Here is a 20842-nt window from a genome sequence, read left to right on the forward strand (position 1 = left end):
GGGTGTAGAATGGGGTGGGGTGCACCCTCGGGACCAGCCTGCCTGTCCCTTCCAGGTGAGGAGTACGTCGCCTGTGTCCCTGACGACAGCTCGGGCGCCGTGGCGCTGGTGGCTTTCTCAGCTACCCACGAGGGCCCGCTGGCTCCTGAGGCCTGCAGCGCCTTCTGCTTCGCGGCTGGCCAGGGCCTTGCGGCCCTCTCAGAGCAGGGCAGGTGCCTGTGCGGGTTGGCCCGGCCTCCCAATGCCTCTTCGGCCTGCCTACCCTCTTGCTCCAGCCCCCCACTGACCCCCGCCCCCACCTGCCGGGGGCCCACCCTCCTCCAGAACATCTTCCCTGCCTCCCCAGGGGCTGCCCTGGTGGGGCCCCAAGGACCTCTGGCCTCTGGCCAGCCCGCAGCCTTCCACGTCACTGCCTCACTGCCAGTCAGCTCCACGCGCTGGGACTTCGGCGATGGCTCCCCTGAGGTGGACGTTGCTGGCCCGGATGCCGTTCACCACTATGTGCTGCCTGGGCGCTATCCCGTGACGGCCGTGCTGGCCCTGGGGGTCGGCTCTGCTCGGCTCTGGGCAGAGGTGCGGGTGGAGGCGGCTCCCGTAGCCCTGGAGCTCATGTGTCTGGCCTCTGTGCATAGCAACGAGACCCTGAAGCTTGGCGTCCGAAACCGTGGCGGCTCCGGCCTCGAGGCCACCTACAGCATCGTGGCCCTGGGCGAGGAGCCAGCTCGAGGTGGGGCCGCCCCGTCCCTGGGCCTGAGTCGGGGTGGGTGGGGCAGCCCTGGTTGGGCACACATCGATGCCCCGTCTCTCTGCCCTCTGACCCCCCAGTGGTGCATCCGCTCTGCCCCTCGGACACTGAGATCTTCCCTGGTAATGGCCGCTGCTACCGCCTGGTGGTGGAGAAGGCGGCCTGGCTGCAGGCACAGGAGCAGTGCCGGGCCTGGGCCGGGGCCGCCCTGGCCATGGTGGACAGTCCTGCCATCCAGCACTTCCTGGTCTCCCGCGTCACCAGGTGCCTGCCCAAATGCCGCTGGTCCTCGGAGAGGCTAGGAGGTGGGGGGAGGTCCCCAGAGTGCTGGGGTGGGGATGGAGCATGAGCACATTGGGGTGTCTGGAGGTGCTGTCTCCGCCCAGCCAGCCTGGCTCTGGGGATGAGGAGCCATGTTGTGCCTGCGTGTGGCCGTTCCTATCAGCTCTCCTGGCACAGATGTGGACACGGGTGCCCACTGTGGGAGGTGCACCCCCGGCCCTGTATCCTGCCCCCACTGTCCCATGCTGGGCCCCTCCTGGCAGGGACAGGGGAGGTTCTGGTGTGACCACGGAGGCTGCGCTTCCTCCTCCTCCTCATGCTGCTCCCCTGCGAGTGGTCACTGCTGCCAAGCGCTGCCCATGCACAAGGAGCCTCTTGGACGCTCTGGCTGCCCAGGCCTGTGGGGGCATGTGCTCTGTAGTGGTCACCATAGGCGGCCCCGCCTGGTCTCTACTCAGCCCTTAGCACCTGCCATGGCTGGGGGGTGGGATGGGGTGGAGCCAGGCCCCCCTCCTCTCCCAGGGTCCCTGTGTGGGAAGGGGCTGATTGGACTGTGGGTCACCCTGGACTTCCCGAGGGGAAATCGAGGCCCAAAGCAGTCAAAGCCCTTGCCCAAGGTCACTTGGTTCCCAGGTGGTAATGAAGCCCCAGCACCCAGCTCTGACCACAGCACCTCAGCCACCCCTGCTGCCTGTCCCTCTGTCTGACCCTGTCCCAGTATTTGTCCCTGTCCTTGTATCTACAAGCCCTGCCTCCAGGAGGGTCTCTCTGCCCTGGCAGAGCTGTGGGGAGTAGCCTGTTTGGGGACTGATACGTGGGTGTCTTGGTCCCCAAATGCCACACCTGGAGCCTCACCTCCGGGCACACACAGGTCTACGTGGCCCTGGGCCAGAGTGAGATGGAGCCCCACGAGGGCCTCAGCTGGGCCCCTGGCCCCATGAGATGGGTGATTGGGTGGGCACTGGTGTGGGCCTTGCTTGCCAAGTTATGTCTGAGCCTCAGTTTCCCCATTTGGAAAGTGGGGACAGAGGCAGAGCCTGCCTGACAGGCTGCTCTGAGGAGGGTGCCCCCAGAGAGAGGGCAGAGGGAGGGGTGCTTATCTCCGGGGAGCCCCTGAGCACCTGCCCTTCCCTCTGTCTGCCTGCAGGAGCCTGGACGTGTGGATTGGCTTCTCGGCTGTGGAGGGGGTAGAGGTGGGCCCAGCGCCGCAGGGTGAGGCCTTCAGCCTGGAGAGCTGCCAGAACTGGCTGCCCGGGGAGCCGCACCCCGCCACAGCTGAGCGCTGCGTGCGGCTCGGGCCTGCTGGGCAGTGCAACACGGACCTGTGCTCGGCACCGCACAGTTACGTCTGTGAGCTGCGGCCCGGAGGTGCGCTGGGGCCCCTGGGATGCTGGGGAGCACCTGCTGCCCTGGCCCAGGACACCCCTCCTCCAAAGCATACAGGGTCCCCTGGCCACCCCGGGAACTCCTCCATCCTGGCCAGGACAGCTGCCCCTGGCACCCCACTTCATTCCTTAGCTGTTCAGTGTTTGTTAGGTGTTTGCTGAGTGTCTACTGTCCCGGACTGAGCCCACACTGGACAAAACAGGTGGAGGGAGCCAGGGGCTACTGCCAGGTGGCTCAGTCCCAGGTCTGGCCCCACCCTGGGCCCCCAACACACTCCTCGGCCTGGGAACAGCACCTCATTGCACACTTGCACCCCAGGCCCTGTGTGGGATGCAGAGAACTTCCTCGTGGGAGCACCCAGTGGGGACCTGCAGGGGCCCCTGAGCCCCCTGGTGCAGCAGGAGGCCCTTACAGCCCCCCGGGAGCCCGTTGAGGTAGGCTGGCCTTCCAGGCTTCTTGCCCTGGCTGTTGCAGTTCTCTTTAAAAAACAAGAAGCCTTTTTCTGGGCCTTATTAACATTCTGTGTCCAGTAGAGTCAGTGCAGAGGGGAGTAGCACCCAGGCCTGGCATCGGGAGAGCCCTGAACGCTCCTGAGCCTTTTCTCTCAGTGCTTGGAGATTTTTTAGAAATGAAAGTACAATTCCTGTTGCTCACAGATGGTTTTGACCTGATTTTTTTCTCCTGAGTGACATTGTCTCCCATTGTGTGAAATGAGGCCAGTGGGGACCTCTTGAAGGCCCATCTGGTGGCTCCTCCCCTCTGACCTGGTGGGTGTTTGGGCATTGGGGTGGGGCCGGCTGAGGGCCGGGGTCGGTGGAGCTGAGTGGCCCCCCTGCCCTGGCAGGTGATGGTGTTTCCTGGCTTGAGCCCGAGCCGCGAAGCCTTCCTCACTGCTGCCGAGTTCGGGACCCTGGAGCTCGGCGGGCCTGCCCAGCTGCGGCTGCAGGTGTATCGGGCCATGGGAGGAACAGGTGGGACTCCATCCTGGCAGTGGGACTTGGGGGGCTCGAGCGGCCTTTCTGCACTGTGGTGTCTGCTGGTCCCTTGCCCACTGGACTGGTCTCCAGCCTCAAGGTGGACAGAGTGGGGTCCACAGAGATGCCAACTCATACTGGGGATCCCAAGGATGGGTTTGGTGGGGAACTTGCTGGGGCTGGGGACTCGCCGGGGTCAGTCAGCTGGCCTGGTGTGGGGAGGGTTAGAGGAGTGATGGTGGGGGCCGGGTACACTGCCTGGCGAGACCTCATGTCGTAGCAGGGCGTCCTTATGATCTGTTAGCAAATTGGGGTACCTGACACCCCTCCTTTGCTTGCAGGGGCCCCAGGAAACAGCAGCGAGCCCCAGGGTAGGTCCCTGGAAAACAGGACTGAGCCCATCCCTACATGCACACCAGAAGGACACCCGTGCCCTAGATCCAACATCTGCCTGCCTCTGGACGCCCCCTGCCACCTTCGGGCCTGTGCCAACGGATCCACATCAGGGCTGGGGCTCCCTGGGGTCTCCTATGCATTGTGGAAAGAGTTCCTCTTCTCTGTGCCTGCGGGCCCCCCCGCCCAGTACTCGGTGTGTATCACTGGCCTAGGTGCCTTCTGCCTCCCCATCAAACACAAACAAAATGCAGATTATTCTGCACATCCCTCCAGGTCCCCTAACTCACCCGCCTCCCGCCTCGGCAGTGCTTTCCTCCTCTGCCAACCGTGAGAAGCTCCCGCCCCAGGGCCTTTGCACTTGCCTTTTTTTGTGTGTGTGTGTGCGGTTCGCGGGCCTCTCACTGTTGTGGCCTCTCCCGTTGCAAAGCACAGGCTCCGGACGCGCAGGCCCAGCGGCCATGGCTCACGGGCCCAGCCGCTCCGCGGCATGTGGGATCTTCCCAGACTGGGGCACGAACCCGTGTCCCCTGCATCGGCAGGCGGACTCTCAACCACTGCGCCACCAGGGAAGCCCCCTGCACTTGCCTTTTAAGGAGGACTCTTCCCTTCTCTGGGCAAGGCTGGCCAGTGTCCAGAAGTCCCTCCCCTGTCTGGGGAAGCCCCACCCCTGCCTGCATACTCTGTGCCCTGTGTGTTCTTCTGTCTGTCCCCATCCTGAGTGCCTTGGAGGCCCCTGTGAAGCCTGGTGGTGTGTGAGTGAGTGAGGAGTGTTGAGACCCCTGTAGGGGGTGACCCTGGGTTACCCCAGGGGGGTTCTGCCGCTCGCTGGAGCCCCTGGCCCAGTGCTGCCTACAGGCCCCTGACCCACTGTGAGGACCTGACACAGGCCCACCCCCCTCTTCTGTAGGTAACCTTCCACGGCCAGGACAGCCCTCTGTTCCCTGGTGACCTCATCAGCTTGCAGCACGATGCTGGACCGGGCGCCCTCCTGCGCTGCCCCCCGGCACTCGGCATCCCTGGCTCCGAGGCCCCGTACTTCTCCACCAACGTCTCAGCCTGGCTGGCCCACCTACCTGCCCAGCTGGAGGCGGCCCCGGCTGGCGCTGCCTGCGCCCTGCGGCTGCTTGTTGCCACAGAGCGGCTCACCCCTCTGCTGGGCCTGAGCCCCAACCCGGGGCTGCGGCGGCCGGGGCGCTATGAGGTCAGGGCCACAGTGGGCAACAGCGTGTCCAGGCACAACCTGTCCTGCAGCTTCAACGTGCTCTCCCCGGTGGCAGGGCTTCGGGCCATCTACCCGGCCCCCTACGACGGCCGCCTCTACATGCCCACCAACGGCTCGGCCTTGGTGCTCCAGGTGGACTCCGGCACCAACGCCACGGCCACGGCACGCTGGCTTGGGGGCAATGTCAGTGCGCCCTTCGAGGCTGCCTGCCCTGCCACCGTGGCTGCCCTGGTGCCTGGCTGTGCCCATGAGGCCAATAGCACCCTGTTCTCGGTGCTGGCGCTGCCCGGGCTCAGCGAGGGCGAGCACGATGTGGAGGTTGTGGTGGAGAACGGTGCTGGCCGGGCCAACCTCAGCCTGCGGGTAAAGGCTGAGGAGCCCATCCGAGGTCTCCGCGCCACGCCCAGCCCTGAGGCCCGAGTGCTGCAGGGCGTCCTGGTGGTGAGTGTGGAACCCGCCCCCCGCCCCGCCCTGAGACAAGGTTCCTATGCAGAGGGGACAGTGGGCTCAGTGTCAGTTTCTGGGCAGGTCCTGTTCAATGGCTCCTCAGATGGTTCGTTAATTCCTAAGTTACTGGGAAGTCACCTGTGAAACAGTTGCTCTGAAAACGCTTCTTTTTGCTCTCACATTTCCTGCACGAATTGTCGAGCTCTTCACCCACCTCTGACCTCGCTGATCCTGGGTGTGTTTTCGGGGCCCTGCTGTGTTCCCACCTGGCTAAAGTGAGCGCTTTTTGAGGTTGGGGTCTGATCCCACCCGGCCACTGTCGGTGCCACTCCGGGAGGGGCTGTCCCTGTCCCTGTCTTGGGAGTACCCACCTCGCATAAGGCAGCCACCAGTTCTGCAGCCTTAGCACAGGGGCTGTTGGGCAGTTGTGTCCCCTTCCCCTGGCTTCCCTGTTCACACCTGTTCTATCAGGTGACTCAGGTAAACATCCAGAACCATGAGGCCCATTGAGACTCACGTGCCTTCCCAAATGGCACTGTGCTGTCCAGCTACGGGGGCCTGAGCAGGAGCCCTGGGATGGGGGTGCACAGACTGAGGTGGGTTGGCTTCTTGTCACGGGTGTTGGGTTTACTTTACAGATGAAGAAACTGAGGTACAGAGAGGTCAGGATGTAACCAAGCCCAGGCTCAGCCCCGCACTGTGTGGCCTCCTTAGCCTAGAGGGAAGCCCCATAGGGAGCTATGTCCAGGCAGATAGACGTGGGTTGAGGGCACAGTTGGTCCCCCAGAGACCCTGGGCTGGGGCAGGGCCATGGCCAGCTGACGCTGTGCCCTTCCGCAGAGGTACAGCCCTGTGGTGGAGGCTGGCTCGGACGTGGTCTTCCGCTGGACCATTGATGACAAGCAGTCCCTGACCTTCCACAATGTGGTCTTCAACGTCATCTACCAGAGCGCTGCCGTCTTCAAGCTCTCGGTGGGCGGGGGGTGTGGGCACAGGGTGGAGAGTAGGGTGGGGGGGCGGGGGCTGGGCTGTCCGCTGTTCACCTGTGCCTTCTGTTCTGCTTTGCTCCCGAGGACCCCGTGGCAGCTGTGGGTGAGTGCGGGGAGGGGCTCTGTCCACGCTGCCCTGTGGCCGGCTGGTGGCCTGCTCACTGCCACCTGTCCCCACAGCTGACGGCCTCCAACCACGTGAGCAATGTCACCGTGAACTACAACGTCACAGTCGAGCGGATGCACAGGATGCGGGGCCTGCGGGTGTCTGCGGTGCCGCCCGTGCTGCCCCCCAATGCCACACTGGCACTGGCGGCTGATGTGCTGGTGGACTCGGCCATGGAGGTGGCCTTTCTGTGAGTGTGCTGGGCCCCTGGGTGGGGCCCCAGCCTTCACCTCCTCATCTTTCAGGACGTGCTGGGTACATAGGACGTTGGGAGCAGCTGGGGGGCTGCAGCAGGGCGGGTGGTACCCTGAAAGGAGGTGCAAGGAAAGGGGCTACAACCGGGCCCTCCCCACCCTTCCCTCCTACCCCTCCCTCCTAGCCTGCTCACCGCCTGCTTGCTGCCCTGGCAGGTGGACCTTCGGGGATGGGGAGCAGGTGATCGGCCAGTTCAAGCCTCCATACAACGAGTCCTTCCAGGTCCCAGACCCCACAGTGGCCCAGGTGCTGGTGGAGCACAACATCACACACACCTACACTGTCCCAGGTAAGGGGCAGGCCCACTGCCCTGCCAGCCTCCAGCTTGGGCGAGCCCTGCCCCGGGGACAGCCCCTCCCTGGGGGACAGCCCCCCTTGGTCCTGCCTCCCGGGATCCAGCCTGGGCTGATGGCGCAGGGCCCTCACTGGGATGAAGAAGGGATATCCAGTGTTGAGGGGTGGACTAGGCCTCTGAGACCCATGATTCAAGTCTGCTGGCCAGAAACCAGACCCTTCTATCACCTCCTGACTCCTCTCCTGAGCCTTTTTTGGGGGAGAAGGGAAGGTTCCTTTTAGTCATTTTTGAAATTCCAGAAGCCCCACACACAGAAATGCAGAGTAAACAGTGGTTCCCCTATGATCTCAGCCCTGCACCTGTGCCTGCCCTGTCACCCCAAGGGCAGTCGTACCTGGAGATGGTTGCTCTTCATCTTTGTGCCTCAGCCCTGCGACTCGCCCTGTGCTGAGAGCACCTGGGCCTGGGTCCAAGGGCGTTCTCTGTTCACGTTAGAACTGGGGCCCTGCTTTGCGCCTCACCCCCACCCCAGGCCCCTGCCCACAGCACAGGGTTAGGAGGGGTTCTGCTGAGTAGGTGGTGGCAGTGGCCCCGGCCCCTTACTCATTCTGGGCCTGTCTGCCAGGTGAATACAACCTGACCCTGCTCGTGTCCAGTACCTTCGAGAACCTGACGCAGCAGGTGCCTGTGAGTGTGCGTGCCACTCTGCCCACCGTGGCCGTGGCCACGGGCAGCCGGGTCCTGGTGGCTGGCTGGCCTGTCACCTTCTTCCCGCACCCGCTTCCCTCGCCCGGGGGTGTCCTGTACACGTGGGACTTCGGGGATGGCTCCCCAGCTGTAACACAGCCCCAGCCAGAGGTCAACCACACGTTTGCCTCGAGGGGCGCTTACCACATCCGACTGGAGGTCAACAACACGGTGAGCAGTACAGTGGCGAGCATCAGTGTCCGTGTCTTCGAGGAGCTCCGTGGCCTGACCGTGAACCTGAGCCCAGCCGTGGAGCAGGGTGCACCCGTGGTGGTCAGCGCCACCCTGGATTCGGGCGACAACGTCACATGGACTTTCGACATGGGGGATGGCACAGTGCTCGTGGGCCCTGAGGCCACGGTAGAGCACGTCTACCTGCGGGCGCAGAACTGCACAGTGACCGTGGGTGCGTCCAGCCCCACTGGAAACCTGGCCCGGAGCCTGCCCGTACAGGTCTTCGTCCTGGAGGTGCTGTGGATCGACCCTACGGCCTGCATCCCCACCCAGCCCCACGCCCAGCTCACAGCCCACGTCACCGGGGACCCTACCAACTACATCTTCGACTGGACCTTCGGGGACGGCTCGTCCAACACGACCGTCCGGGGAGACCCGACAGTGATGCACAGTTTCACACATAGCGGTACATTCCCCCTGGCGCTGGTCCTGTCGAGCCACGTGAACAAGGCGCATTACTTCAGCAGCATCTGCGTGGAGCCTGAGGTGGGCAACATCACCCTGCGGCCCGAGAGGCAGTTCGTGCGGGTCGGGGACGCAGCCCGGCTAGTTGCCTGTGCCTGGCCCCCATTCCCCTACCGCTACACCTGGGACTTCGGCACCGAGGATGCCGCTGCCCGCGTCGGGGGCCCCGAGGCCACATTCACCTACTGGGACTCAGGTTCCTACCTGGTGACGGTCACCGTGTCCAACAACATCTCAGCCACCAACGACTCGGCACTCGTGGAGGTGCAGGAGCCTGTGGATCTCACAGGCATCAGGGTCAATGGCTCCCACGTGCTGGAGCTGCAGCAGCCCTACCTGTTCTCTGCTGTGGGACGTGGGCACCCCGCCACCTACCTGTGGGAGCTGGGGGATGGCGGGCGGCTCCAGGGCCCTGCGGTCACCCACGCCTATAGCAGCACGGGCTGCTTCCCCGTCAGGGTGTCTGGTTGGAACGAGGTGAGCCGTGGGGAGGCCCAGCTGAATGTCACCGTGCAGCGGCGTGTGCGGGGGCTTAGCGTCAACGCCAGCCGCACAGTGGTACCCCTGAACGGCAGCGTGAGCTTCAGCACCTCCCTGGAGGCGGGCAGTGATGTGCACTACTCCTGGGTCCTCTGTGACCGCTGCACACCCATCCCTGGGGGCCCCACCATCTCCTACACCTTCCGGTCTGTCGGCACCTTCAACATCATTGTCACGGCTGAGAACGAGGTGGGCGCAGCCCAGGACAGTATCTTCATCTATGTCCTGCAGCACATCGAGGGGCTGCAGGTGGTGGGCGGCGGCGGTAGCTGCTGCTTCCCCACCAACCGCACGCTGCAGCTGCAGGCCACAGTCAGGGATGGCACCAACATCTCCTATAGCTGGACCGCTCAGCGGGACAGTGGCCTGGCCCTGGCTGGCATCGGCAAAGCCTTCTCGCTCACCGTGCTTGAGGCTGGCACCTACCATGTCCAGCTGCGGGCCACCAACATGCTGGGCAGCGCCTTAGCCAACCGCACTGTGAACTTTGTGGAGCCTGTGGGGTGGCTGGCCGCCGCCGCCTCCCCAAACCCGGTGGCTGTCAATGCAAGTGTCACCCTCCGTGCTGAGCTGGCTGGTGGCAGTGGCGTCACATACACCTGGTCCCTGGAGGAAGGGCTGGGCTGGGAGACCTCAGAGCCATCCACCACCCACACCTTTCCCAGCCCTGGCCTGCACCTGGTCACAGTCACGGCCAAGAACCAACTGGGCTCAGCCAACGCCAGCATTGAGGTGGCTGTGCAAGTGCCTGTCAGTGGCCTCAGCATCAGGGCCGGTGAACTGGACTGCAGCTTTGTGGTGGCCAGTTCCACCGTGCCTTTCTGGGGGCAGCTGGCCTCGGGCACCAACGTGAGCTGGTGCTGGGCCATGCCAGGTGGCAGCAGGCATGGCCAGCACATCGCTGTTGTCCTCCCAGACGCTGGCACCTTTTCCATTCGGCTCAACGCCTCCAATGCGGTCAGCTGGGTCGTGGCCACACACAACCTCACGGTGGAGGAGCCCATCGTGGGCCTGGTGCTATGGGCCAGCAGGAAGGTGGTGGAGCCCGGGCAGCTGGTTCACTTTCAGATCCTGCTGGCCGCCGGCTCGGCCGTCAGCTTCCACCTACAGGTCAGCGGGGCTGGCCCCGAGGTGCTCCCTGGGCCCCACTTCTCCCGCAGCTTCCCCCGGCTCGGGGACTACACGGTGAGCATCCAGGCTGAGAACCATGTAAGCCGGGTGCAGGCGCAGGTGCGTGTCTCGGTGCTGGAGGCCGTGGGTGGGCTCCAGGTGCCCGACTGCTGTGAGCCGGCCATCGCCACGGGCGCCGAGAGGAACTTCACGGCCCGGGTGCAGCGGGGCTCCCGTGTTGCCTACGCGTGGTACTTCTCGCTGCAAAAGGTCCAGGGGGACTCGCTGGTCATCCTGTCGGGTCGCGATGTCACCTATACCCCCGTGGCCGCGGGGCAGTTGGAGATACACGTGCGAGCCTTCAATGAGCTGGGCGGCGTGAACCACACGCTCATGGTTGAGGTCCAGGACGTCATTCAGCACGTGGCGCTGCGCAGCAGCCGCTGCTTCACCAACCGCTCGGCCCACTTCGAGGCTGCCACGAGCCCCAGCCCCCGGCGTGTGGCCTACCACTGGGACTTTGGGGACGGGGCCCTGGCAGAGAGCACGGAGGTTCCCTGGGCGGCTCACTCCTACCTGCAGCCTGGGGACTACCGTGTGGAGGTGAACGCCTCCAACCTGGTGAGCTTCTTTGTGGCGCAGACCACGGTCACCGTCCACGTGCTGGCCTGCAGGGAGCCCGAGGTGGATGTGGCTCTGCCCCCGCAGGTACTTATGCGGCGCTCCCAGCGCAACTACCTGGAGGCCCACGTCGACCTGCGCGACTGCGTCACGTACCAGACTGAGTACCGCTGGGAGGTGTACCGTGCCACCAGCTGCCAGCGGCCTGGGCGCATGGCCCGGGTGACCCTGCCTAGTGTGGATGTGAGCCGGCCCCAGCTGGTGGTGCCACGGATGGTGCTGCCTGTGGGCCACTACTGCTTTGTGTTCGTGGTGTCATTTGGGGACACACCGCTGGCACGGAGCATCCAGGCCAATGTGACAGTGGCCCCTGAACGCCTGGTGCCCATTGTCGAGGGTGGCTCCTACCGTGTGTGGTCGGACTCTCAGGACCTGGTGCTGGATGGGAGCAAGTCCTATGACCCCAACCTGGAGGACGGTGACCAGACGCCACTCAGCTTCCACTGGGCCTGCGTGGCCTCGACGCAGGTCAGCCACGTGGTGGGGCAGTCGTCCTCCTGATCCCCCTTAGGTCGTTTGTGTGAATGAGGCTGGCAGGCTCTTGGGTCCGCTTGATATGTCTGAGTGCCTGGTGGGCTCGATCCCAGCAGGGGGAGGGGTCTTCCCAGCCGTCCCTGGGCCAGGCTCTAATTGGAGGCAGGCCTAGGGTCTCACCCCCGTGCACCCCCCCAACCCCGGCCCTGTTACGGACTGCAGAGTGAGACTGGCGGGTGTGCGCTGAACTTCGGGCCCCGTGGGAGCAGCGTGGTCACCATCCCCCGGGAGCGTCTGCAAGCCGGTGTGGAGTACACCTTCAACCTGACCGTATGGAAGGCAGGCCGCAAGGAGGAGGTCACCAACCAGACGGTGGGTGCTGCCCTGGCCCAGGCCTGGGTGGAGCTGCTGGCCCCCAGGGTGGGGGGGACTGCCAGAGAGGCTGAGTGCACAGGGTCCCTGCCCGTACATAGTACCGAATACCCTTTTTTTTTTTTTTAATTATCTTTGGCTGCGTTGGGTCTTTGTTGCCATGCGTGAGCTTTCTCTAGTTGCGGTGAATGGGGGCTACTCTTTGTTGCGGTGCGCAGCTTTCTCATTGTGGTGGCTTCCCTTGTTGTGGAGCACAGGCTCTAGACATGTGGGCTTCAGTAGTTGTGGCACACGGGCTCAGTAGTTGTGGCTCACAGGCTCTAGATAGAGCACAGGCTCAGTAGTTGAGGCACATGGGCTTAGCTGCTCCGCGGCATGTGGGATCTTCCTGGGCCAGGGCCCGAACCCGTGTCCTCTGCATTGGCAGGTGGATTCTTAACCACTGCGCCACCAGGGAAGTCCCCCAGCACCCATTTTTAAGATTTTTTTTGTTTTTTTGTTTTAGTGCTTCTAGAAGCTATTGGTTTTAAGTCATTATTACTCTTGATGCTAATTCTACTTAACAAGATGCTCCTCTGGCATTGCTTTATTCCAAAAAGGCCATAGCTGTGCACAAAGCTTAGAGGTACAGCACAGGCCCTAGTGGTTTGTGAGAAATTCACTGTCCCCGCAGCACTGAAGACCACCAGCGAGGAGACACGTCCCTCCCCCAGAGCATGGTGTCCCCTCCCTGAATGGGGAGGGCCTGTTCTTTCCTGTGTGTGGAGCACGCTCTCTCTCCCAACCTAAGCCGCCAGGTGGTCAGGACCACGTATGCTTGGCCCCATGGCACCACTCCTGCTGCTGTAACAGGAGTGGGTGCATCAGGCCCTGCTGGTGCCCTGGATGGGGTGTCCGTCCCCCATGCCAGGTTTCTGCCCGGAGTGACTGTCTGGGGCTGTCTGATGTGGGCCCCGCCCCCAGGGCAGAGAGCAGTGGGAGGCTCAGATGGGGCTGCGCTGAGCTATGCTTGTCCTCACGCAGACACTCGTCCATCCATACCTTCATGCCTCTGTTTATCCGTTTGTGGCCGAGCACCTGTCGAGTGCCTGCTGTGTGCCAGGCCCAAGATCGGCCCGGGGTGCTGCAGAAAATAAGCCCATCGTGGTCTGCGCTTCATTAAATTCCCTCCTCCCCCTATCCTCCTCCCCTGTCTCTCGCCAATCCTAGGAGTCACAAAACGACATAAATATCCTGGGTGAGGGCTGAGCTCATGGCCCCACAGAACCTGGGCTTTGGGCTGACTTAGGAGTTGGCTGGGTCTGAGAGGGGCAGGTGGGAGGATGGCAGGGGCAGGGGCCCTGCTCTTCCATGGGTTTCACTACCACCCACCACACGGGGCAGACTCAGGGGTCTGGGCCTCAGGAGCAGAGCCCCAGTCTGGAGGCTCCTGGCCAGGGTGGGCATGTCTCTCTCTAATCCTGCCCGGCCTCCAGGTGCTGATCCGGAGTGGCCGGGTACCCATCGTGTCCTTGGAGTGTGTGTCCTGCAAGGCGCAGGCGGTGTACGCAGTGAGCCGCAGCTCCTACGTGTACCTGGAGGGCCGCTGTGACAACTGCGGCGGGGGCTCCGAGCGCGGGGTGAGCAGGGGGCCCCGGGTGGGGACCAAAGGTGGGGGGCCTGGGGGAGACCCGCCCCTGAGTACCTGCGATCTGGGTGCCCCCTCAGCTCTGGGCCGCGCGCAGCTTTAGCAATGAGACACTGGTGCTGGACGAGACAACCACGTCCACGGGCAGTGCGGGCATGCGGCTGGTGGTGCGGCGCGGCGTGCTGCGGGACGGCGAGGGCTACACATTTACGCTCACGGTGCTGGGCCGCTCGGGCCAGGAGCAGGGCTGTGCCTCCATCCGTCTCGCCCCGAACCGCCCTCCACTTGGGGGCTCCTGCCGCCTCTTCCCGCTCGAGGCCGTGCGCGCCCTCACCACCAAGGTGCACTTCGAGTGTGTGGGTGAGTACGGCCATGGGGCCTTGGTGATGGGGGGCACGTGGGGACCCCGCTGATGCCCTGGGAGGCCCACAGGCTGGCAGGACGAGGAGGACGCGGGTGCTCCACTGGTGTATGCCCTGCTGCTGCGGCGCTGTCGCCAGGGCCACTGCGAGGAGTTCTGTGTCTACAAGGGCAGCCTCTCCACCTATGGGGCCGTTTTGCCGCCTGGCTTTGCGCCCCACTTTGTGGTAGGCCTGGCTGTGGTTGTGCAGGACCAGCTGGGTGCTGCCGTGGTCGCCCTCAACAGGTGAGCCTATGCCCGTGAAACAGGGCCTGGCCGGGGGTGGGAGGGGGGCCCGCCACCTGTTCATCCACAGCCTCTGCCCACAGGTCTCTGGCCATCACCCTGCCAGAGCCCCCCAGAGAGTCCCCCGACGGCCTCCCAGATCTCACGCCCTGGCTGTACAGCCTCACAGAGAGCACGCTGCCTGGGCTGCTGCGCCAGGCCGACCCCCAGCACGTCATCGAGTACTCACTGGCCCTCATCGCTGTGCTCAATGAGGTCAGTGCGGCCGAGGAGCCCCTCCTGCACTGGCCTCGGTGCTGAGGGTGGCCCAGATCCCCTCTCCTGACCAGGGCCTCGGCACCACTCCTGCTCCCAGCAGCACCCACTTGCGGGGCCCTCCCCAGTGCCAGGCTGCCTCCTCCTCGTGCCCTTAGCCCCCACGTGGGGTCCTGGGGAATGGCCCTTTGGCCCTTGACACAGGGCTTGAGTTGCCACTGGTGTTAGCCAGCGGCCAAGATGCCTGCCCTTGTCTGGCCTGCACTCTGGGCGGGGCTGCCCATCTCCTGCTGATGGCTCCCCTGTGCCTGCAGTACGAGCAGGCCCTGGCCATGGCGGCAGAGTCAGACCCCAGGCGGCAGCTGCGCGCCCAGATACGCAAGAACATCACTGAGACCCTGGTCTCCCTGCGGGTCAACACCGTGGACGACATCCAGCAGGTTGCGGCCGCCCTGGCCCAGTGCACGGTAGGATGAGACACAGGCCCTGCGGCAGCCCTGGACCCCCAACCCTGACGACCCGAGAGCTCCTTTCCTAGCCAAGTCTGTGTGTCCACGTGCCTGTTCTCAGCTGTCCCAGTGTGAGCCACGGGTGCCCCCCAGGGTGACCCTGCAGGGGTCCAGGGCACAAGGCCCAGGTGTGGGGGTGGGCGAGGCTGTTCTGTGCTCTTGCCTGTGGGCCTGTGGTTACACCTGACCCTGCCACCCTCGCCTAGGACTCAGCAACCGGGCAGGGCTGGGCTCTGTCTTGACGGCGGGGGGGACTGTGCTCAGGGTGGCAGGGGATTGCTGCCCAGGCCTTGTGGAGGAGAAGGGAGGGGAAGCTCTTCTGGGTGGGGGTCGCCCTGTCTGTGACATGGCTTACTTGGCTGTGTGCGTGGCCGGAGTGGCCAGTGGGGCCACGTTACCTTGAACTCTGCCTGTGTGTGGGGAAGAGCCACTGAAGGGCTCCTGGCAGAGATGCCCATGGGTGTAGCCATGTTTGGCATGGATTTTCCAGCTGCAACATGAAAGGTGGTTTGGAACGGCTCCACAGAGGTGGGGAGGCCGCTGTCACAGAGACTGCTCCAGGAACACAGCGAGCATGACGGAGCCAAGCTGGGCTGAGGGGCAGAAGTGGCAGGGGGAGCTGCTGCTGAGTGGCCCCCACCTGGCCTGGGTCAGCTGGGCTGGAGTGGGGCTGGACATGGTGATGGGCTCCCTGCAGGTGTCCAGCTGGGAATTCGTGTGCCGCTCGTGCCTGAAGAAGACACTGCACAAGCTAGAGGGCATGATGCGCATCCTGCAGGCTGAGACCGCTGCGGGCACCGGGACGCCCACTGCCATTGCCGACAGCATCCTCAACATCACAGGTGTGGGCGCCTGCTGCTCCCTGGACCTCTCCCCCACCTCTACCTCCCTTCTAATCTCTGCCCCCCACCAGACCTCTCCCCGCAACCTCTCCCCCAACCTCTCCACCACCTCTCCCCCAACCAGACCTCTCCCCCAACCGGGCCTCTCCCCCCGACCTTTCCCCATGACCCCTCCCCCCACTTCTCCCCCTAATCTCTCCTATCCGTAGGCGACCTCATCCACCTGGCCACCTTGGACGTGCAGGGCCCACAGCCCTCGGAGCTGGGGGCAGAGCCGCCGTCGCTACTGGTGGCGTCCAGGGCCTACCAGCTCTCATCGGCCCTCATGGGCATCCTCATGCGCTCCCGTGTGCTCAACGAGGAGCCCCTGACCCTGGCGGGTGAAGAGATCGTGGCACAGGGCAAGCGCTCGGATCCACTGAGTCTGCTGTGCCAGGGCGACGCCTCGGGCCCTGGCTGCCATTTCTCCATCCCCGCAGCCTTCAGCGGGGCCCTGTCCAACCTCAGTGATGTGGTGCAACTCATCCTCCTTGTCGACTCCAACCCCTTCCCCTTTGGCTACATCAGCAACTACACTGTCTCCACCAAGGTGGCGTCCATGGCTTTCCAGACACAGGCCGGCACCCAGATCCCCATTGGGCAGCTGGCCTCAGAGCGCGCCATCACCGTGAAGGTGCCCAACAACTCAGACCAGGCTGCCCAGGGTCACCGCATCCCTGCTGGCTCCGCCATCGTCCAGCCCCAGGCCTCAGTCAGTGTCGTGGTCACCCCCGAGAACAGCAACCCCGAGGCTGGACTTCACCTGCAGCTTACTTTCATGGTGCTGAACGGTGCGTGGCATGGTGGGGCCCTCGGTGGGCGGCCTCCTCTTCCCTCCTGTGGCCCAGCCTGTGTGGGGCAGTGGGGTGGCCAGGTGAACAGGTATTTCTCGCGGGCACCCCCAACTCGTGGCCTTTGGTAAAGTCTCCTGCTTCATGGAGCCCTGGGGGCCTCACTGGAGGGCAGCGGGGCAGCTGGGGAGGGCTTCCGGGGTTGTCCCCTGGGGTGTGTGAGCTGCCCGGGCAGGGGTCTGAGCCTGCACATGCCACCTGCAGAGCACTACCTGCCGGAGGAGCCTGAGCCCTACCTGGCCGCCTACCTGCACGCTATGCCCTGGCCCAACGAGCACAACTGCTCCGCCAGCAGGAGGATCAGCCCGGAGGTCCTGGCAGGCGATGACCACAGGCCTTACACCTTCTTCATCGCCCCGGGGTGAGCACGTCCTGCCCTGGACCTGGGAGCAGTGGGACTTGTTGGCGGGGTGGGGCTGGTCTCTGAGGGCAGGTGGACATGATCGGATCCGTACGTGTCAGGGCCCGAGGGCTCCCCATGGGGTTTGGGGAGCGGGCCAGGCCAGGTCTGGCCATGATACCCCCAATTCTCCCAGGACCAGAGATCTGGGCACGAGCTACTACCTGAACCTGACCAGCCACTTCCGATGGTCAGCACTGGAGGTGTCCGTGGGTCTGTACACGTCCCTCTGCCAGTACTTCAGCGAGAAGGAGATGGCATGGCGGACGGAGGGCCTCGTGCCCCTAGAGGAGACCTCGCCCAGCCAGGCTGTCTGCCTCACCCGCCACCTCACCGCCTTCGGTGCCAGTCTCTTTGTGCCTCCCAGCCATGTCCACTTCATCTTCCCCGTGAGTGGTGCTGCATCCTTGGACTGCTGGGGAGCCCCGGCTCCGCCCTGAGCAGGTGAGGGCTGGGCTGCGCCCCTGGGGCCTGATGGCTCTGTCTCCCTAGGAGCCAGCCTCAAGTGTGAACTACATCGTCCTGCTGACGTGCACTGTGTGCCTGGTGACCTACGCGGTCACGGCTGTGATCCTGCGTAAGCTGGACCAGCTGGACGTCAGCCGGGTCCGCGTCATCCCGTTCTGCGGGAAGGGGGGTCGCTTCAAGTATGAGATCCTGGTCAAGACCGGCTGGGGCCGGGGCTCAGGTGAGGGGGGCCGCCTTCCTGATGGGGACTCTTGTAATAGAGGGGTGGCTTCCAGCAGGGGTTTGGGTCACCATGGCTATGCCAGGCAGCAGCTCGTTCATCTGCACAGCGACCTGTGGGCACGCAGTGGGTTCGTAGTCCCTGTGGGCAGCTGCTGACGTGCGCAGCCGGGTGGAGCAGCCTGACGATTGGTGTGGGAAATGATTATTAAATGGTAATAAGTCGTCCTGGTGAAAAGATTGTTTTCAAGACATCAAAATCTCTTGAAATTTGGTTAAAAATGTGGAAAGAAACGTGATGATGTGGAGTTAGTACAGTGTAACAAAGCGTTAGACGCTGAGAACTAAAGTGCCTTATTTCTTTGTGGGAAACTTACCAAGAGTAGTTTGAGCAGCGCTTGCCTTCTCATCTGTAATTGCCACCTGAGGGGGCATCTTTGTGCCTCGGCCAGCGGACACTTTGCTGCCGACCTCTTGTCGTGCTCTCCTCACTGTGAAGTACCTCTGAGAGTTCTTTCCACGTGAAGTTTTTGCCGGCATCCATTGCTATGTGACGTCTTCATCCTTTTTGTCGCAACCATTGCTCTCACTCATGTTGGTGAGTTTGCTGTCATCAACGGCCTCTCCAGAGCCCCTGGGGCAGCGACAGTGGCCCCGTGGTCGGCTGTTTCTTTAGTCGTGTGTTTGCCTTTGATGCAAAGTTCGCTTCCTTGGTACCATTTTTCATTTCTTTGCTGTGCTTTCATCTTTGTCACCGGGTTCTCTCTTTTATTTTTTTAATTTTTTTTGGCTGCGTTTGGGTCTTCATTGCTGCTTGCGCAGGCTTTCTCTAGTTGAAGTGAGCGGGGGTCTACTCTTCATTGCAGTGGGTGGGCTTCTTTCTCACTGTGGTGGCTTCTCTTGTGGAGCACGGGCTCTAGGTGTGCAGGCTTCAGTAGTTGCAGCACGCGGGCTCAGTAGTTGTGGCACACGGGCTTAGTTGCTCCATGGCATGTGGGATCTTCCTGGCCCAGGGCTCAAACCCGTGTCCTCTGCATCGGCAGGTGGATTCTCAACTACTGCGCCACCAAGGAAGTCCCTCTCTTTTATTTTTAGTTTTTAAATTTTTTTCTGGTCCTCTGCGTTGATGACGCACTTTTATAAAACGTCGTGTAGGTTTATCACTGGGGACATGGGGCAACACTGCTGTGCACTTGGTGATCCGTGAGGGGACTGAGAGGTGTATGGTGACTGGTCACCAGCAGCCTCTGGGAGAGGTGACGTCACCCATCAGGACATGCATCCCTTGTGTAGCGGACTGAAGACTGGCAGCCACCTTCACGTTCCACGCTGTTACTCGCAGTTAAGGCACCACCACAACTGGCATTTGAATTTTGTCATTGGGGGCCATTCATTTAATGGTTTGAGGCGACTGAGATCCGTTTGTATCAGAGCCGCAGGGCGAGGGCTGCCTGTGCCTGTCAAAGGAAGGTTGTCAGGGCAGACTCGCCCGGGGTCAGAGTCTGGTGGGCGGCAAACCCAGAGTCCTGCCCCCTGTCCCTCCATCCTCCAGGGACCACAGCTCACGTGGGCATCATGCTGTATGGGGCGGACAGCCGCAGCGGCCACCGGCACCTGGATGGGGATGGAGCCTTCCACCGCAATAGCCTGGACATCTTCCAGATTGCCACCCCACACAGCCTGGGCAGTGTGTGGAAGATCCGCGTGTGGCATGACAACAAAGGTCTGGGGGCCCCGCTGCTGCCCCCCCCACCCTGCTGCTGCCCACCCAGCCCTGACCGCCCTGCCCCTCCCCTCTGCAGGGCTGAGCCCCGCCTGGTTCCTGCAGCACGTCATCGTCAGGGACCTGCAGAATGCCCGCAGCACCTTCTTCCTGGTTAACGACTGGCTGTCAGTGGAGACAGAGGCCAACGGGGGCCTGGTGGAGAAGGAGGTGCTGGCGGCAAGTAAGGCCCTGCCCCGGTGGCGGGCCATAGGGTGGGGGTGGGGGGCTGGGGCTCCTGGCCCTGGGATCTCCTGAAGCCCTCCTGTCCCCGCCCAGGTGATGTGGCCCTGCAGCGGTTCCAGCGCCTCCTGGTGGCCGAACTGCAGCGCGGCTTCTTTGACAAACATGTCTGGCTCTCCATGTGGGACCGGCCACCTCGGAGCCGCTTTACACGTGTCCAGCGAGCCACGTGCTGCGTCCTCCTCATCTGCCTCTTCCTGGGTGCCAACGCCGTGTGGTACGGTGCCGTGGGAGATGCTACCTACAGGTGGGTGCTGTGGGGGTCAGCACGCCCTCCCTCTGCCCAACCCCCAACCCCTCCTGCCCCACCCCCCAAGCCGGCCCCGTCTCTCCTCTCCTGCCACAGTGTGGGGCCCGCGTCCAGTCTGATCCCACTGAGCATCGACACCATCGCCGTCGGCCTGGTGTCCAGCCTGGTTGTCTACCCCATCTACCTGGCCATCCTGTTCCTCTTCCGGATGTCCCGGAGCAAGGTGGGTGGGGCTCCTGGAGCATGGGCATGGCTGCCCCTGCCGAGGGCTGTGCTGTTCAGTATGGCAGCCAGAGAGGGGTCAGGAGCCAGGGGAGAGATGCAGGGTGTCAGAATCAGGAGTGAACAGGGGTCACTGCTGACACCACGGAAGCAAACAGGACTGGCTAGGGAACTGGCTGATGCCCATGTCTCATAAGAAAGGGTCATACACCATGACAAGTGGCATTTCCCCCAGGAACCCAGAATGGACATCCTTAGCTGTATGTGGCTGGGTTTTTTTGAGGGGGGGCGGGGGGGCGGTTTAATTTTTGGCCATGCCACAGGGCATGCAGGATCTTAGTTTCCCGAATAGGGATCAAACCCACGCCCTCTGCAGTGGAAGCACGGAGTCCTAACCAGTAGACTGCCAGGGAATTTCCCATATGTGGCTCTTTTTATACGTGTGTGTGTGTGTGTGTGTGTGTGTGTGTGTATTTTTCTTTTTGGCTGCGTTGGGTCTTCATTGCTGCACACAGGCTTTCTCTAGTTGCAGCGAATGGGGGCTACTCTTCGTTTTGGTCCACGGGCTTCTCATCGCGGTGGCTTCTCTTGTTGCGGAGCACGGGCTCTAGGTGTGCAAGCTTCAGTAGTTGTGGCTCGCGGGCTCAGTAGTTGTGGCTCATGGGCTCTAGAGCGCAGGCTCAGTAGTTGTGGTGCACGGGCTTAGTTGCTCTGAGGCATGTGGGATCT

The 20842-nt window shown here is 63.2% G+C and overlaps 1 protein-coding gene across 4 annotated transcripts in view; it reads left to right on the plus strand.

Moving 5' to 3' along the window:
* The window catches only part of PKD1 (polycystin 1, transient receptor potential channel interacting), a 48391-nt gene that overhangs the window by 18075 nt on the left and 9474 nt on the right, over window positions 1–20842 (plus strand). For all 4 annotated transcript variants that reach the window (XM_082645256.1, XM_082645253.1, XM_082645255.1 and 1 more), the window contains exons 5-30: window positions 56–727; window positions 826–1009; window positions 2175–2395; window positions 2732–2847; window positions 3258–3384; window positions 3729–3976; window positions 4691–5446; window positions 6293–6424; window positions 6622–6797; window positions 7018–7151; window positions 7783–11402; window positions 11631–11780; window positions 13256–13399; window positions 13488–13767; window positions 13840–14053; window positions 14137–14308; window positions 14623–14775; window positions 15515–15659; window positions 15869–16489; window positions 16754–16910; window positions 17086–17338; window positions 17442–17637; window positions 19189–19359; window positions 19439–19582; window positions 19678–19888; window positions 19988–20114. In XM_082645256.1, coding sequence (XP_082501382.1) covers window positions 56–727; window positions 826–1009; window positions 2175–2395; window positions 2732–2847; window positions 3258–3384; window positions 3729–3976; window positions 4691–5446; window positions 6293–6424; window positions 6622–6797; window positions 7018–7151; window positions 7783–11402; window positions 11631–11780; window positions 13256–13399; window positions 13488–13767; window positions 13840–14053; window positions 14137–14308; window positions 14623–14775; window positions 15515–15659; window positions 15869–16489; window positions 16754–16910; window positions 17086–17338; window positions 17442–17637; window positions 19189–19359; window positions 19439–19582; window positions 19678–19888; window positions 19988–20114 — 9524 coding nt within the window. The remainder of the gene's footprint in view (window positions 1–55; window positions 728–825; window positions 1010–2174; window positions 2396–2731; window positions 2848–3257; window positions 3385–3728; window positions 3977–4690; window positions 5447–6292; window positions 6425–6621; window positions 6798–7017; window positions 7152–7782; window positions 11403–11630; window positions 11781–13255; window positions 13400–13487; window positions 13768–13839; window positions 14054–14136; window positions 14309–14622; window positions 14776–15514; window positions 15660–15868; window positions 16490–16753; window positions 16911–17085; window positions 17339–17441; window positions 17638–19188; window positions 19360–19438; window positions 19583–19677; window positions 19889–19987; window positions 20115–20842) is intronic.

This window comes from Mesoplodon mirus (assembly GCF_964341445.2).
Source record: "Mesoplodon mirus genome assembly, chromosome: 15".
In the NCBI taxonomy this organism is placed as follows: domain Eukaryota; kingdom Metazoa; phylum Chordata; class Mammalia; order Artiodactyla; family Ziphiidae; genus Mesoplodon; species Mesoplodon mirus.